The 18,274-nt window shown below is 40.5% G+C and overlaps 1 protein-coding gene and 1 long non-coding RNA gene across 6 annotated transcripts in view; one reads left to right on the top strand and one right to left on the bottom strand.

Moving 5' to 3' along the window:
* The window catches only part of UGGT2 (UDP-glucose glycoprotein glucosyltransferase 2), a 79,939-nt gene extending 75,049 nt beyond the window's left edge, over positions 1 to 4,890 (bottom strand). For 4 of the 5 annotated variants that reach the window (XM_069008283.1, XM_069008293.1, XM_069008311.1 and 1 more), the window contains exons 1-2: positions 4,682 to 4,890; positions 2,672 to 2,754 (exon numbers count right to left, since the gene is read on the bottom strand). In XM_069008283.1, the coding sequence (XP_068864384.1) occupies positions 2,672 to 2,754; positions 4,682 to 4,839 (241 nt within the window). In that variant the 5' untranslated portion in view covers positions 4,840 to 4,890. Of the gene's footprint in view, positions 1 to 1,072; positions 1,151 to 2,671; positions 2,755 to 4,681 lie in introns of those variants that run through there. The other variant, XM_069008302.1, reaches the window with a different exon arrangement.
* A 184-nt stretch (positions 4,891 to 5,074) lies between these two features.
* LOC138118479 (uncharacterized) lies at positions 5,075 to 8,557 on the top strand. The gene is made up of 3 exons (XR_011155167.1): positions 5,075 to 5,362; positions 8,053 to 8,102; positions 8,421 to 8,557. It is a non-coding gene; the product is annotated as an uncharacterized lncRNA (long non-coding RNA).
* The last annotated feature ends 9,717 nt before the right edge of the window (positions 8,558 to 18,274 follow it).

Genomic DNA, 18,274 nt, shown 5'->3' with positions numbered 1-18,274 from the left:
ACTGCCAGCATCTAACAGTTCATTGGCATGATAGATCACGGAAATCATCCTACTGTAATTTATTTATTCTCAATCACAGAGTTTATCCAGGTGAAGTAGGTATTTAACTAACAGCTAATTTCAACAGACATCTGTGTCACTAATAATAAATGTCATTAAAGCTTCAAATTCCTTGGAAAGTGTGTCCAAGCAAGCAGAAAATAGATGGCTGATAAAAAAAAAAACCCTGACACATCATCTAATACAGCAGTCTTACCCCAAGGCAATGCCAACTGCATCTAAACCACTCATAGAAAAAAAAAGGTAAGTTAAAAGTGACTTCTGGAGGTCACCTCACCCAAAGTGTTACTTAGAGATATAATTTCAAGGCTTGACTAGGCTGCTCAAGGCCTCAAGCAGTAGTATTTTGAATTATCTCAATGAATAGATTCCAGAGCCCCCTGGAGCAGTCAGCTGCAGTGTTTACCCAATGCCATAGCAAAAACATTTTCTCTAGTATCTAACCACAATCTCCATGTTTCAACTTCTGCCCTTTGCTTTTTTTCATACTGCTGTGTACTTTCAGGAAGGTTCCACTTTCTTTGCACATTTCTCTATTGGGAAGCTGAAGATACAACGTCTCTCCTTACTCCTGTCTTTCTCAGGTTCACAGTTCTCTCAGACTTTCCTCAGAAGTCTGCTCCAGCTCCCTAACAATTGCAGAGTTCCTCTCCTAGACTTGCTCCAATGATGGACTCTTGTCTTTCTTTTCACAGGGAGCCCCAGTACTCCACATTCAGTCTTACAAGTGCCACATACAGTGGAATAAACACTTTCTTTGACCTCTTGGCTACACTCTTCCTGCTGCAGCCTGGCATGTAGCTGGCCTTCTCACTATTTGCAAGGATCCCCATTCTGTCTCTCAGAAAACCACTTTCTAGTCAGTCAGCACCAAGATTATGCTGTTGCTGAGATTATTCCAGCCCATGTGCAGGGAGTCTGTAAAGTGCCTTTGCTCTATTGCCCAATGTTTCTGTTGGCCTCTTCTGTTGGTCTCTCCAGCCTGCCAAGGTCCCTCTAATTACAGCCTTACCTTCCAGCTTCTCCTCCCAGTTTTGTGTCCTTCAGAACCTCATGGAGGGTATAACACATGCCACTGTCCTGTGTGCTGACAGAGACCTTAAACAGCATTAGTCAACAGCACTTGCCTCAACAAATGCTACTAGCAGCTGACCAGAGGTCAAATTCTGCACCTACTTCCATTTTCCATGTCCTCATGACTTATACAGAATGTCTTTTAGCAGCATGCACCACCTGGGCATTCTGTTCTCAGTGACTCTCTGGTTTCATACTGGTATATACTGGAATATGCTTCTAACCGTGAGAACATCATCTCACAGTAACCTGGAGTGGTTTTTTAAATTTTTCCAGTTGATACTCTACAACTAAAATCACAGTTCTTTATATATTTTCTGCTTGTACTTCTTCCATTCTAAAGAAATGATGAGGAAAACACAGCGAGACAGTAAAGTCAAACATCACACTATACTTGACAAAAGCCCACCATGCAATCGAAAGCAGCAAAATTATGTTTACCACACATGTCCCTGTTCCCCTCCTAGTAATATTTTAAGTCTATTGGCTGCTTTGGGCACTGCTGAGCACTCAAATAACATTACCACATGCACACCACCACCTTTTTTAAAATTGTATTCAGTCAGTCACAATTGTTGAATTGTTCTCAAGTCTTCTCTCCCCTATACAGCATTTTTCATGAACCTGCACTTCTCATTGTCATTTTCTGCAGGATCTTTCTATAATTTGTTGGCTTTTGAGTATTAATTTACCATTCAATTTCCCTCAAGTCTCTTTCAGCAGTAGTGTTAGGTGCTCACACTCCTGACTAAAGAGTTGTACTACTCTGTAAGTAAAGAGCAAAATGAAGCAGCCTTAACCTTCTGACGCCTTTTTTACCTTGTTCATCTGTTGACCTACCAAGCAGGTCTAATACTGACCAACCTGGTGTGAAGCCCTCTAGGTTTCCCAATTTTTCATTACCATGGACATTTCTCATAAACTGCTCTCCAAGGTCTCTTCTGGCGTGGCTTTTTATGGTTCTTTTACTGGATTTTATGCTTTGGTCTTCTCTCCGAATTTTTAACAACTTCAGATTTTTCTGTCTAATCATGCAAGGCTTTTTTAGTCCTATTTTGTCAGTGATAAACCTTTATTCTTTACTATCAGCAGTATTGATGCTAGATAACAGTCTCCATGCCACGTACAAGTATTAAACCTTTTCTGGTAATTCTTTAAATTTTTCCTTTAGCTAGCATTCTCATTTTATTTATTTGTGTGATTTTATGCCCTGCAAGTATCCATCATACAGAAAACATGAAGTCTCAATATTCTATAAGCTAGTCATGTAAGCAGGTAGGTATCTTTAATCTTTACACTTCTGCTCCATATTGTAAGAGCAGTTCAGCCCATGTCATCTTCCTTTTTTTTTTTCTTAAACTCCTCTTCAAGTTCTGGTCTTAGGGGAAAATATGCTACAACCTTTTGAAAGAAACCTACCTAGTAAGCAATAATGGAAGAGACAGGCTTGACCTGCCTGGAACTAATTAATGTGTTATGTTTAAGTTAAATACAGCACAAGATAATATATTAAACACCAGCATGCTATTTAACTTACCTCCTTGCTTGTAAACTGTTAATTCCCGTACAGTTTCCAAGAACTGCCAAAACTTCTCATTACCATCTTCTGCAATAAATTCACTGTTTAAAAACAAAAATTATTGTCCATAAGTTGACTTTGTTCAAAGATGTACCACAGTAAAAACCTTCAGTTGTTTAAAATAATTAATACCCATCAGGAACCAAATGTTAGATATTCAACAACTAACAACCATCTCCGTAGCATAAACACTGAACTGAGCTGTATTTTGGTCAAAAGATATCCAAACTCAACAATCAGAGCTGTAAAGCATGCAGACTGTTCTCTTGATATAGAAAACCCCAAAAATATTCACCTTATTTTTCCACAGATATTCCAATATACACTTACAAATTAAATCACTTCAGTACACCAATTTTATTTCATAGTAGCTAAATATACAAATAAGAACACGCACTCTGTTAGGTTATAGTTTTTCATTAAATTACAGGCTTTCATCAATGACATCTACTTTGCTGTGCAGGGAGGGATTGCCAATCTCTGAAACACTTTCAAACATGTTAATCCTTACAAAGCATAAAAGGTGAGGTTTACTTTATTCCAAATACCATCCTTCCATTTTTTTTTTTTCAAACTGAAAGAAGCAAAATTTAGTTTAGATATACAGAAGAAATTCTTTATTGTAAGGGTGGTGAGGCACTGGAACAGGTTTCCCAGCGAAGTTGTGGCTGCTCTATCCCTGGCAGTATTCAAGGCCAGGCTGGATGGGGCTCTGAGCAACCTGGTGTAGCAGAAGGTGTCCCTGCCCATGGCAGGGAGGTTGGAACTACATGGTATTTAAAGTCCCTTCCAACCCAAACCATTCTGTGATTCTATGATTTACAGATAGTATTTCTAAGGTCTGTGGTTTTCCTTAAGGGAACATCAGTTGCTTTCCCTCCCCCTGCTTATATCTACCAAAAACTTCCATTTGCCAGCATGACTATATTGTTTTCTAATCTTTACTTTGGAAGTTTGCCTCTCCTTTGATTACAGAAGCTGCAGTTCTCCCCTTCATGGGTGTTCTCCAAACAACAGCAAGTAAGTTTAAAAGCAAAACACATTTAAGCCAAGTGGGCAGGGGAGCCACAAGCACCTAAAACTGGAAAACATCTTCCCTTCCAAATGTGAATCACAGAGTGGTTTGGGTTGGAAAGGACCTTAAAGACCATCTGGTTCCAATCCCCTGCTATAGGCAGGGACAGCTCTCACTAGACCAGTTTGCTCAGAGTCCCCTTCAGCCTGGTCTTGAACAGTTAGTGATGGAGAATCCACAACTTCTCTGGACAAGCTGTCAGTGCCTCACTCTCACAGTCAAGAATTTCTTCCATACATCTAGTCTAAACCTACTCTCAGTTTGAAGCCATTCCTCCTTGTCCTCTCACTGCGTGCCTTTGTAAGAAAGGGTCCCTCCCCATCTTTCCTGTAGACTCCCTTCAGGTACTGCAAGACTGAAATCAGGTCACCCCAAAGCCTTCTCCTCTCCAGGCTGAAGCTGTGATTACAAGTTAACAATACCTTTTAAAGTACCACCGTGTTTCACTCTTACAGGTTCACATATTCACTAGTACCTTTATAATCACTTAATTAACGTGCAAATTACTTGGGGGCAGATGAAGATGTTGTTACTCAGTGGAAAGCAGGGATTGTGTAATTGGCCCATTACTTGTCCTCAACGCAGCGACCTGCAAAACGCCTGAGCAGTTTAAATACGAAGCCGCTTGTACAGCTCCGTCAAGGCGTGGGAGAGCCTTGCCAGCACTGTCCACAACACTTTTCTAGGGGAGAAAGCAGTTCAGCCTCACATCCAAGGAGTACTTTAACACACCCTCCGACAGGGAAAACGTGGACATCCCCTTCTGACAGCCCTCCTTCCAGCTCAGTGGAGGGAAAAGGGGGTCCCTCCACCCTCCTGTCCCCCAGGAGACAGACGGGACAGGGCGGCCGCCAGCAGGAGGAGGAGAAGGAAGAGGAGGAGGCTGCACGCACCTCGCCTCCAGCAGCAGCGGGGTCGCCGGCCACTTCGCCGCCAGCCGGGCGGTCACGGGCTGTGAGGAGGAGGCCGGAGCGGTGCCGCAGGAGCACGGCCGGGTGCACAGCAGGGCGAGCAGGAGCGCCAGCGGCAAGAACAGCGCCAAACCCGCCATGAGGAGCAGCGGCGCCCAGAGCCGCCCAGTCCCGCACGGCGCCGCGGCCCCGGCGCGCGCCCCGCCCACACGGCCGTGCCGCGCTCCTACTGGCTGCGCCGCGCCCTCGGCGTTGCGCTATTGGTCGGCCCGGAGGCCAAGCGGCGGCTGACGGACCATAAATAGCGGGGCGGCCGGCGCCGACACGCGGCGCCAGGAGTGCGCATGCGCACGAGCGGGACTACCACTTCTGCCCTGAGGCGCGGCTGGCCCCGCCCCGTCTGCCGGCGGCGGGGCATTCCCGTTGTTTTTTTTTTTTTTAGTTTTTAAGGTTTCGGGTTGTTTAGTGCAAGTATGATTTACGTAGTGTGCCCTTAGGCTTGGGTGGCGGTGGCTGCAGGAGGCTGACTAGGGACATGGCTGTGTCCAAGGAGAGCAGCCGCCCGCCCTGGCTCTCCCCTAACCTCCCGCTGGCCGTGTCCTAACGGGCTGCTCTCCCTCGGCCCTCACCAGCCTACAGACAGTGGTTAAAGTCTTACTCTGGGTGAGCAGCTTCATACATAATATACACATACAGTTGTTCCTCTGAGAAGGAGGTATTTAATTTCCTCTTCCTCCAAGTTTTTCAAACCGACTTCTATTTTGAGATGTGTTTTGTTTCCTGCCTGCATGGGTTTTTTTCCTCAATAAGCATTAGCTTCACAGGAACCCTGCCTCTACTTTCTGCCTAACTTACCTTGGAATTTTCAGACTCGCGTTCTCTAATTTACTAACTTTCTTGGTGTTAAAAATCTCCATAGTTAATTCCATTTCCTCAACAAAGCTGCTATCCTCCCTCAGTTTTTCAGACCTAAGAGAGGCTGATGCTGCTGGAGCTGTGTTGTGGGATGCTAACGCCGAGCAGCTCTGCATAGTTCGTTGGAGAAAGAATCCCCCAGCTGTATTAAAAATAGGGGGTATTGCCTTTTCCAAAATGTGACTCATGGAACTCGAAGCTGAAACCTGGAATATATTATTGCTGCATACACTTTAATTTGTTTTGCACACAGTCATCTCCTGACTGCTCAAAGTTGCTTTGTGAGTGGTGGGAGCCAGTGAGGGCATAACTCCAGGGAGCAGGCTATGTATGGATTGTATTGTTTGGATAGTTAGTGTTCATCTCAAACTATGGTACAGAAACTTGCCTTCACAAAATGCCTATACTTAACATGCTTCTGGGTCTTTACAATGTGAAAGTATGAAAAATACATCCTGAGGGTCATTCATATGTAAATTCAACCTGGGGCCTTTGTGGTTGATCTTTTTTGGACGTATTCACACAAATTTGGGCTGTTGTAAGACCTCAGATAGTTTCCAGCTACCACTGTGTCACATCAGTGATGCCAACTTTAATGTAAATGGGTCAAGTAAAGCTTACCTAAAACTGGTAGTGCAGCCTTCATTCACCTCTGCAGAAATAATGAAAGCCACGGGAGTATTTCTCCTGGTTTACATGTAAGGCCATTAGAAATAACAAAATTCAGCATCTTTTCTATGGAGGAAGGCTGATACACTGTCTAAGCAGCTTCATTTCTTTCATATTGACAGTCCAGAATTTGTTGCTGCTGCTAACAGGGATGGCATGGCCAGAGTATTGTATGGATGAGCAAGTTTGGTCCCTTTGTCTTCCTATGCTAATAACCCAGGTATGGGGCCAAACTCTTCCAACCATAGAAAGTAATTACACATGCAATGAACTGATAAAAACATTTCCACCACTCCCTAGCAAAGTTCAAAATGCATTTGATGAACTTAGTAGAACTGACACTATACTTGTTCTGCACAGAACAGGCCATAGCTGGTTTATATTGACCATCTACCAAAAAACATCCCAGCCCAAGTAATCCTGGGGTTAAAGGAGCTACAAGTTGCTTTTTTGATGTTTCTTCAAGCAAAACTGAGATGTACTTAGCACATTCCCCATGTATATACATTTACCACGCATTTTTCGTATCTCTGTGTGATACAATGTGATGATGGATGCACCCACCTTACCCTAATCTATCAATTGCTTTTCTGTATAAAGTTGCTCTGTTACCTTTTGTTTTATATTGATATTGAAGAGGCTGCTATTGTTGCTTAAATGTGAACTCCTAAGCTTGCACTTGTTTCATCTTGAGCTGCGACAATTTATGATTTGCCATACAAGAAAAATAAAATCTCTTGGCACTGGCTATGGAAATATAACTAGCTTTGAATTCAGTGGCAAGATAAAGTGGTAGCTCTGAGTCAAAGGTCAGATCATTAGTCTGTGGTGAAATACAGAAAATAGCTAGTGCAGTAGTTTTCTTGAGAAAAGATCCTTTCTGCTTAAATTCAGAGATCTCCATTAGAAACAAAGAGTCTGCTGAGATGTCTCTCTCTCTCCCATTTAGGGTTATTGTATTTTTAGGGGCCTTAAATTTATGATCATATATAGGCGAAATGAAGTTGGAAGGGACCTCAGGAGGTCTCTAGTCCAGCCTCCAGCTCAGAACAAGGTTACGTTTGAGGCCCAGTCAAGTGTTGAAAAAAAATCCAAGGCTGACACCTGCACAACCTTTCTGGGCAACCTAATCCATTGCTTAAGATGCAGTTTGGATTGCTCCTTGGAAAGAAGTACAGTGTTGTAAGAGAACACTGCATTCCTTATAAAAGCTTTTGCATATTTTTCAGTTTCTCCTTTGCTTTGGTACTTTAACTACATTCTAGCCACGAAGAGCCAGTACACACTTAAAAAAAAATCTGTTTCTGTGTATTTGACAAAGGCAGATATTAATCTGCTAAGCAGAATGCAAACTTAGAAGATGGAGAGCAGACTTAATCTTCATTTCTACAGCAGAATTTTATGTAATTAAGTATTTCGAATAACACTTGGCCATTCTTGTACATACATTCCACATATATATGTGTGTCTGTGTGTGTGTGAAAAAACCCTTAGTTCTCTGAAACCATTTTTCAGCAGAACAGAAAAACAATTAGAGCCAAAATTTAAAATTATTCATATCACAGCTGTGCAAATAGGAATTGATTATCATAGCGGTTTCAGTGTGAATAGAGGGAGTGATTAATGAACGCTTCTCAGTAAGATGCAAATATTTTATAAGTCACAGTAAGCTATGTCTATTTTATAGAAACAGTAGCAATAAGTGAAAATAAGTTGAGCTTCATCAGCATATTCAGTTACCTGAAAATAAAACTTTATTTTCTTAACAGATTGAAGACAATTTTCATGGTGAAAGGCTCCCTTTCTCCCTAACTTGGAGGTAATGTAAACGTCAAACACTAATCAAAAGATATTCCTGTTATGTGGTTATTAATTGGTGGCCTCCTGAGCAGTAGCTGCTGGTATCCTTTTATCTAGTGTGAGACTGGAGGCCAATCTCTTTAGAACTTGTCAATGTCTCTACTATGAAGGCATTTGAGGTGTTTCCCTGAAAAGACTAAGGATGCTGTACTGCATCACTTTTTGTCCATTACATTATAGCCATGGTTATTTCATTAGCATATCTCATAGTGGTATTCTGGAGCAGACCATGCAAAATATGTTTCATAGTCTGTTAACTTTTCATTTTGACTTACAGGGATGAGCCAGTGAAAGAAAAATTGATGCAGGAGTAATATAAGCCTGGTTTCAACAGCTCACAGAATCTGCTCAGTGGCAACTTTCTAGCAATAAGAATTTATGCTGCTTTGCCTTGCCCACTCATACAGCTGCAGTGATAGCAAATGGCCTGCTGCCAGAATGCTTCTCTTTCCAACTTTTACTGAAAAGAAAAAGAAAAAGAGAAAGAAAGGAAACTGAAGCAACATTTTGCTTTGTGAAATAAACATAGGAGTTACAGCCTCTTATTTAAAATCATCCTCCTCAGAGATCTGGAGAATATACTTCCTGGACCAGGTCAAAAAACTTCCTACAAAACTCTGGGCATGTCTGTACTGTGTAGTGGAGAACAGTAAAATGTGGTCATAATGAGGAATGCAGCTCCATTTGGATACATCAGCTCAAGTTCATAAGCAATGCCACTGCTCTGCTGTGCCAAAAACCAGTGTGGTTTTATTGATTTTTTGATATTTTGATATTGCCCTGGCTCCTACCATGCCAAATCTGATTAACTAACTGCACCAGTGGATAAAACCAGGGCTTATCTATTATGTTGCAGGATTTTTCTGAGTTTTTTTATACTAAATCTTAGCTTGTTATTCCTGGGTCAAGCTCATCATGTAGCATGAGTTGGCACTTCTGATGACGGCTGACGATCTTGGTTGTTAACTGGCCTGTGCTCATAATTAATCTCTTATTTACAACACCCTGTGAGTTTCTTGGGTGTTGAAAAAAAGAACACTTTTTCTTCTTTCTCTAGTTGTAAGTGGTGAATCTGTCTATGTACCCAGTGAAAGGAACACGGGGGATACACTGATGATACATAATTTTGCCTAAAATGTACAATGAGGTTATTAAATCACCATTGTTGATGATTCAAATAATAGCCATATACTTGTATTTTAGTCATGATTTTTCACATGCAACTGTTTGGGACATTATAACTTCAGAAGATAGAATATTTATACATAAAATGCACAACGTTGAGTATTTTTACATTAATTGATAAGCTGTTATGTGCAATGAAGTGCCTTAGGACAATTCTGGCCACATAGTGCCACACCAGCACCAAAAGAGACTTTAGTGTAAGGGTACAGGTGTATTCACTGAGAAAATACACTATTTCCCAGAACAGGGTAGTAGGATTTGAACCTGCAGGCCTATTATGTAGGGATCAAAAGGTGCTATTGCTACATGCAAGGTGGAAAACATAAAGATAAAATACCTGTACCATGAGTATATCAGTGATTTTTCCTTTTTAGTCAGATCAGTGAGCAGAGTTCTGAATCTTTTCCAGAATGCCTAAAAAAACCTAAGTTGGGAAATTAGCCAGTGAGTCCTGAATGTGCACTCAACCAAGTCACCTTTGACAGAAGCAAGGACTGCAGAACCATGATGTACTGTCTACTTAAAGCCAGATGCAGTTTTTCTTAGAACAGACTCTTCTATCCTTTTTAAACTGGGTCAGAATTGCAATTGTATTTCTACCTGTGCGGGGTGCAGAGTGCACCATCCAGCGTGCTCCCGTGATAGCATATGCTGGGAGGGAGAGCTGTTTGACAGCAGCTCCTGGCTCAGGCTGAATTACAGACTCAGCAGAAACCATTGCCTTGCAAGGAGGCACAGGCTCCTGAAGAGGTAACTTGTGCAGTAACTCCCTGTTCCTGGTTCTGCATGGAGCAGCATTTGGGTTGCAGCAGAGCTGGGTGCCAGGACCAGCTGGCTTGCAGGCTTTGTGTGACTGAGCAGCTGGAAAGAGAAATCTTGTGTTTATTCCTCACTTCCCACTGAACGCCTTGCTAGCGCACCTCTAATGCAGGAGCGAAAACTATAGTGCGCTTCTTAAAAGAATCATAGAATCATAGAATAGTTTGGTTCGGAGGGACCACCAAAGATCATCTAGTTCAACCCCCCCTTCCATGGGCAGGACTGCCTTCCACTGGCCACTATTCAGATCCCCATCCCTGCAGACCTTGGATATTTCCCGAAATGGGGCAACCGCCACCTATTGGCCAACTGTCCCAATGCTTCACCAAGAAAAACGACTCTCCAAACCCCTGTGCGTTGTGTTGGTCTAATTTCAGAATGGTGACATAGAATTACACCTGTCTTTTATGGTGCCGTGACTCGTGACTGGACAAGTGCTGAGCAACCTCAGGTGACTTTGAAGCTGGTCCTGCTTTACGCACAAGCAGAACAAGCTGGCCTCCAGTGCACTCATCCAACCTAAACTATGTGCTGCGATTTGGTGTGCTACTTATACAGAACTCGCGTTGCACGACTTGCTTAGCATTTTTAGCTAAAGTTGCTGAAGTTGTAGGCTGCAAGCTGTGAACTTTCACCTAGATATTTTGAACATATGTTATGGTCAAGTAAAAGAAGGCCCCCAGAGCCAGTTCAAGCCAGATGATAAGGAAATTGCAATCATCAGCAGAAGCTGCAACCTTAGAGAGAAGAGAAGAGAAGAGAAGAGAAGAGAAGAGAAGAGAAGAGAAGAGAAGAGAAGAGAAGAGAAGAGAAGAGAAGAGAAGAGAAGAGAAGAGAAGAGAAGAGAAGAGAAGAGAAGAGAAGAGAAGAGAAGAGAAGAGAAAAGAGAAGAGGCCCATCTAGAGAGAGTGAAGGGACTCAATGAAGAGTGGGAAGATCCCAGTCAGAATCACAGAATCATGGAATGACTGGAGTTGGAAGAGACCTCTGGAGATCATCTAGTCCAAACCCCTGCTAAAAAGGTTCACCTAGAGCAGGTGTACAGGGTCATGTCCAGGCAGGTTTTGAGTACCTCCACAACCTCTCTGTGCAGCCAGTGTCAGTGCTCTGTGACGCCCACAGTAAAGAAGTTTTCCTTCTATTTAGATGGATGTCCCTGTGCTTTGCATTGTGCCCATGATGACCTTAATATTACTACTGGTCCAATCAGTTGCATGAGGGCTGGGAAACTTGTAAGGGTATAATTGCCCAGCGATTTCTTTGTTCAGGGTCCTTTTTTCATGGCACCCAGTGTGAGTTGTAGCACTATTTATAAAAAGGACTTCATAGAAGAGTTCTTTTTGGCTTATTGATTCAGTGAAAGCCTTGTTGAACGCTGTTATGGTAGCTGGCGTGTGTAATACACATAACAACTATTCTGTGACTCTTAAGGGTAATTTATTTTAATTAAAAATTTGTGTAGCTAAAGCAAAACAGAACAAGCTGTGCTGCTTTATTGTGTGAAAAATGATGGATGTTTTTCCAGTGGAACAAATTTCAGTGCTGCTTTTCAGATTTTGCTTTGTCCCTTCTATCAGACTGTCCTTTTGTTAATGTTAGAAGCAGACTAGTAGATGAGTTTCTTGTCTGTCAGGGGTCATTTCAGCTCACTTCCCAAACTGAAAAAGAATACTTATGGACGAGTAATATAAAGCTATTCCTTCCAGTAATTTATGCTAAGTATCTTTAGAGGGAAAATAGAAATATTACTTTTGAATTACGCAAATTAATATTTTATGTCCTTTTCACTTAATCTGAATATATAAAATTTTCGATTTTTATGATTTACACACAAAGAGAATTGCAATCCATTTTGTGAAAACAGCTTTAAAAATCAATGTAAAAAATAACAGTTACATGTAAATGAAAGAGAAGCAAAAAGTGCAGCCACAAGCTATTACAAATATAATGAAAATTAATTTATTGCTCAAGATTTTTAGGACCCTCTGTTTCTAAACCATTAAGAAGGTCCTTCAAGTGTAATCCAAGATGGATAAGGCACATTTCCATGCATATATACATGATTTTCCAGGCAAATATATACAAAAGGAACACTGAGAATTAAAGCTCCCAGAAGGAAAATAAAAATTATGATTCCCATATCTCTGAAGTCAGCATGCTGTATCCATCAATAAATTTTAGAATGTGTGCTCTAACATGTTCATAAACCATGGAAAAGTAAGGAATTACAGGTTTTTTAGCACTGGAACATACACATATAAATGAAATTTCAGATTTGTATTAGCCTAGTATATTTCTTTCTCTGGCACTAGCCAATCAAAAACCCAAGAAAGTGTAGTCCCAGAGAAATAAGGAGTCACTGAACACTTAAATGAAAAGTTGTGGTTTATATCTATATACAAGGTGATTAAAATATGCATATTTCTGGAGCTTTGCACCTGTGTATTGAAGTGATTGCACATAATTAGCAATGTGATTATCAAATATGTTTTCACATGCCGCATATAATTAGACTTACAGAAACACACTACATTTAGAATATTTTAAAGTAGATAAACTTTTGAGGGCAAAAATGAAGTGTTGTTAAAGAAAAGCAAATTGTTTAACCCCTGATGTGCCAGCTGCTGCTACCTCTATCTCCTGTATCCTTCTGCTGGTAAGAGTGGTGGGATGAACTTCCCCCCCCCACGCTACTGAAGGAGCAATGTGCAACTCCAAATTATGGGACACTGAAGACACAGAAAGGAAGAAAAAGAGAAGGAAGGCAAGTGGATTAGTGCTGGATGCATGCTATCTCGATGTATCCTCTTTTGAATAACTTTGTCTCTAAAATAAGATGGTCACAATTCTATGTGATTACCAGAATTAACACCTCAAACTAAGGGAAAGTTATGTTTGGCTATTAAATTGTAATAAAGATAGGTTTCTCTCTGGAAACCGTGGCTTTATTTTGGTTTCCTGTTATTCTTTGATCCTGATTTCCTGGATTAAATGAAGTTAAATCAGAAATACACTGCTTGTACTGATTATTCACATTTATATACTAAATGTATATACTGCTGTTCATACTATAGTTTTCATAACTGGCAGTTACTGTAGTATATTAGGCTGATAAACTTGGTCCTTCTGAAAGGATTAAAGTTAAATGATAGGTCTACTCTGTGATACTAAAGAATTGAAAAGTGAGATCCTGACTGCTGGAGGCCCCAGGAAGTTTTTTCAAGAGAATCTTCCGAAGAGTCTTCCTTCTAAAAGAAAGTGTAAGCTCCTATTTTCCCCACAGTTGGGAACTTGGGGTTCCCAACCATGTTAATAAAGGAATGCAATTATAAAACATCTGGATAACTTGCATCCTACTATTTCTTAGCAGCTGGGAGAGATGATGATAATTGTGCTAGAAACATCTGTATTTAAATAAAATACATTTATAGCATATGAAGTTTTACATTAGAAGCATAAATTCAGATATTTTAATGCTTGTTAATGCTCCGTTATGCTTGCACAAATCCATGGATGAGGCTACAGGGTTGCTAATTATTTTACAGATCAGATTCTGGTATTTCACTCCCCATCAATGGTCTGCAAGCCATAGTGTGACTACACTGCTGTGGACCATCTCTGTCTTCTCTTAGCAGTGCAATTCTTATTCTATTCCAGTTTTTCTTTGCCACAAGATGACATACAGTGTTGGTAGTTTGTAGGTACATGCTTCTCACTAAACCACTTCAGTGTGAGGTGCCCTTAGACCCCTTGGTCAAACAAGCTGCTTTGACCAATCTGTATTTTGATCTCCTTTTTCTGACAGCCAAAGAATTATTCCCTTATTTTTCGCCAATTCTTAATCTGAACGCTCCAGCAATCTTCACCTCAACTCTCCCTCTAAATTTACAGTTTATTCATCTGAAACCTGTCACAGTGTTGAACAATTTTTCTTCCCTCTCATATTTCTTACGTAGTCACTGGTCTGTTACAAACAGATTGCAAGGCCAACAGATCCTTCCCTCTGCTGAGGCTTAAGAGAACTATTTTTGTCTTGACATTTGCTGCCACAGATTGCCATTATAGGTTAAAATTCCCAGTTCTCATGGTAATTACAGCTCCCAACATACTTTAATCCAAGATTATAAGATAAATTAGTGCCAGAGATGGATGTCTCATACTGAGACATTCAAATTGAGTATGAGTTTCTAACCTGCCACCTTCAGTGCTAGCAACTTTTCTGCACTGTGACTGTTGTAGGTCGGCCAGACTTGAGGTAATAGGAGTAATTCTGCTGCAGCCTCAGCTGTGAAATAACTTAGATCCCTTCAGCATTAGACCTGAATTCCTTTCAGCCTTTTCCAGAAGTCCAACTGACATTTAACTGATGATGGGACCAGTGTTCCACTGATCTTGGGAGGATAATTTAAAGAATAAATATTACCATTCCTATATATTATGAATACACAAAGAGAAAACGCTAAATCTTTGTATGGCCGTATGTTAGGGAGGAACCACTGATTACATGCCTTTAGGTGCTTATAGAATGATAGTTAAATAAGAAAGAGTTAAGAAAAGTCCCCCAAGAAGAGGACTGAATAGTTCTAAAAATTCTCATAGCAGCACATTAAGAAAGTGCAGTTCTTGAATTTAAACTTCAAAGTGTCCAGGTTGGCTTTCTGAAAAGAATCCAGGAAAGGTCTTCTATGAAATAGCAGCAACGCAGAAAGCGATAGCAGTTCCCAGCTTGCTGTGGTTTTCACTAAGGAGTTGGAGGTCAGTTATAAAAGAAAGGTTCAGACTTGCAGACAACTGTGAAAGCCAGATAGGAGTTCTGGAAGTTGAGCCTGATCTACCATTCGCCATGTTTTTTCTTCATTTTTCACCTGTATCCCACAGAGATCAGATGAAGGACTCAGAGATCATGTACTACAGAAATCTTTTTTTTTCCGTCTTGGAGAGAGAAACTTCTTGGAAGATTTTTTGTTGTTTCTATTGAGCCTTTTTGGTTTTGCCTTTTGTTTGTTTGTGTTTATTTATTTTTTACTTTTACATCGCATCCCAAAGATTGAAAAGATTAAAAAAAAAAAAAAAAGAGAGAGAGAGAGAGTGAGAGAGGGAAGGTCTAGTGGATCATTTCTAATATTACTTAACATTTATTTCTCTGAAAACACTAAAGTTCCTAGACTTCACATTAAATTGTTATGGAGATTTGGATCAAGATAGGCTATGTCTGTCCATGGCATATTTAAACGTCTGTCTTGAAGGAAAAGGCAAGATATGGCCTGCAAAACTTTGAAAATCTTAGTAGTTTAACTTTTAGGCACAAGCAGAGGTTCTCAAGATAAACTGATAGTTGGATAAGTGACGTTTGATGGGAATTTGCAGATTAAGAGCTCCTGAAAGGAAGCAAAAGGCTTTTGTGTGATGCTAGGAGCAAGAAAATGCTTCTGTGACGCTTATCACCAGGTGGCAGTATTACACAGTCTTGCATTTCCTGTACCTTACCGTATGAGCCGTTTTGGGGTCTTGGTGGGAATGTTGATAGGGATATTTGTTAGTTTTTGTTAGGCAGAAGGAAGCATGCACCAATTTCAGAAGAGCCATGTCGCTCTGTGCATTGATCTCCCTGATCAGAGTGGAAGCTGCAATATGAAAACTTGGGTGTTGACTTCTTGGGCACCTTAATCTTTAAACAAGGGAGTTTTTCACATGCTGTTAGACTGTTCTTTACTAGGAAAACCAAAACATCGTATGAAAATGCAGTAGTGATATCTTTCACATTATGATTATCAGAGTGACTGACTGTGAAGCATCTCCATTCAGACCCAAATTTGGAAAAATAAGTGTGCATGTGGTGCAGGTGACATGCCTTTGATCTGTAATAAGTACCCAAAAGCTTCTCTACACTCTAGAGTTTGCATCACAAATATTGCAGGATTCAGAAGGCTGAGGGCTGGAAGGAATGTGTGTGAGTACACTTAAGTTTTCTCTATGCACAGGGCAGAAATGAGAGAGTAATTTCCTGTGTCCTGTGAAATGCTTTCCTCATGCTGCCTTCATGTTGCAGGTAGCATACATAAACAGCCTGTGTTTGGGGTTTGGGATTACAAAAAACCACCCTGCATTTCATACTCTTTGCTTTCTGCCTTTGGCACAGGACCAGCATTTGCTGCTAGTCATTTCATATTGCATCTTTCAATAATTTCTAACTTCACTCAAAGTATCTTCCCACTCACCAACTCTACCTGGCCACATCATGAACCCACACACCATCTTTTGAATGGCAACAGCAGCCAGAGACCCTTTGGCAAATTTGCTTAGCATCATCCTTGTTTCAGTTGGGATTATAGCTGGATACCAGCAAGACTCCCTGAGTGCTACCCCATTATCTGGGCTGCCCATATGCAGCCTTACATGCCAGAGATTTTCTTTGCTAGCTAACACCCTGTAACTTCAACCTGAGTTTTGTAAGTGTTAACTTGGTTATGCCAAGTACAAAAGGCAAGAGAGTGAACACAAATTTTTCTTGCTCCAATGGAAACCTGAAAATGCTCAGCAGTGTTTTCTCCATTACTAAATTAAACATGTTCAGGAACTGTCTTGGGTACTGAGGCCAAATACCGTAACATGGTCTGACCTACACTGAAGCTGTAATCTTACACACTTAGTGCTGGCTGGAAATGCTTTCTGGAACAGTTTGTCTCCCAAATTATATCCAAGAATTTTTTGGGAGTGCTAGTTGGCACATGCCCAAACATGCTTAGAACATTTGGTCATTCTTTGTTCTGCTAGATGTCCCCGTTGCAAACACCAGGAGTGAAAAGAACAAAAGATGACGAAGTTGACCTATAGAAAGGAGATCTGCCTTTAAATATCTTATTTTGGCGTTATCTAAAAAGTGTAGCTCAAAGTTTTCAGATATGTTCCTTTATTGGGAAACTACCTTCCCAACAATTCTAACTTTAAGAAAGGTATTGAAGTATATTGTATTAGTTCTATGAGGAGTTATATGGCTGTAAACAAACAAAAAAAATACTAGAATGTTGGAAGCAGTTTATGATGTTCCAGTTGTCCAAGGTCAACGTCTTACAGAGGTGGAATTATGACTACTCAAAGCATAATATAGCTAATCCTTTCTCTCATAAGGAAAACATGCAGCAATGTGGTGTAAGGAATGACTTGCAGGAGCTCCTGCGTATGGACTGGCAGGTATGAGACATTGATTGAAAACATTGTTTCTGTAGTGGTTGCATTCTGAGTAAAGGAAATTAAAGGCGGTCAGATGTTTAATAGAATTATTACAGCCAGAAAAAGAATGGCAAGCAGAAGAAGTGTAAAGTAAGAAGCCTTATGCTGAATTGCAACTTTACAAGAAGAAGAACTGCTGGCAGTATGATGCATAAATTGTTTCAAAAGGAAGAATATGGCACTCAGTGTGCCTTTGAAATGAAGGTTTGGTAAGAGCATGCACTAGAATTTAATATGACAAAAAATAAGGGAGGTTTATACTTTAAACATTGAAACAAATTAATACCAGACAAATGACTGAAGTTAGCATGCATTTATTAATTTAACAATTTCTATCCTTGTGACAAGGGAAACACCTGGAACTTGCTGTATGATGAAAAATTGGTTTATTGGAAATCTCAACTGGCTACAAGTATTGAAACAATTCAGGTCAAGCAGTGATAAATAATTTAAAGAAACCAGTGTGAGGTAGGTGTCACTTTAGTTTTACATGACCAGATCTATTAGATGTTAACCTTGTCAGACAGGTAATTGCTAAATGAAATCATGTTTTTGTGCCTGTGCTTCAGAATACCACTTGCTTACTCATGCATTTTGTACAAACCTTGATGTTGGCACTGACATTGTTTCACATGCCCATTGCTTCAAACTAGCCAATACTGTATTATCCTTTTAAATAAATTGTAAGTATGCCAATTATTATTTTTAGCAACTTGGAAAATGTATTGAGTGTTACCTGGGAACTGGCAAGGAGAAGGGACATACTGTGTTGGAATTCTAACATATTTTTCTGGGCACACTTTTACATGTCAGCATGTTTCTGGTAGAAATGGTAGATTTGGTATGTAAATTGTAACAGGTGAAGGTATTCTGCCTGAAATTGTCATGAGAAATAGG

Source organism: Aphelocoma coerulescens, chromosome 1, assembly GCF_041296385.1.
Source record: "Aphelocoma coerulescens isolate FSJ_1873_10779 chromosome 1, UR_Acoe_1.0, whole genome shotgun sequence".
NCBI lineage: Eukaryota > Metazoa > Chordata > Aves > Passeriformes > Corvidae > Aphelocoma > Aphelocoma coerulescens.
The sequence above is the reverse complement of the archived record's forward strand: the minus strand, read 5'-3'. Positions and strand labels throughout refer to the sequence as shown.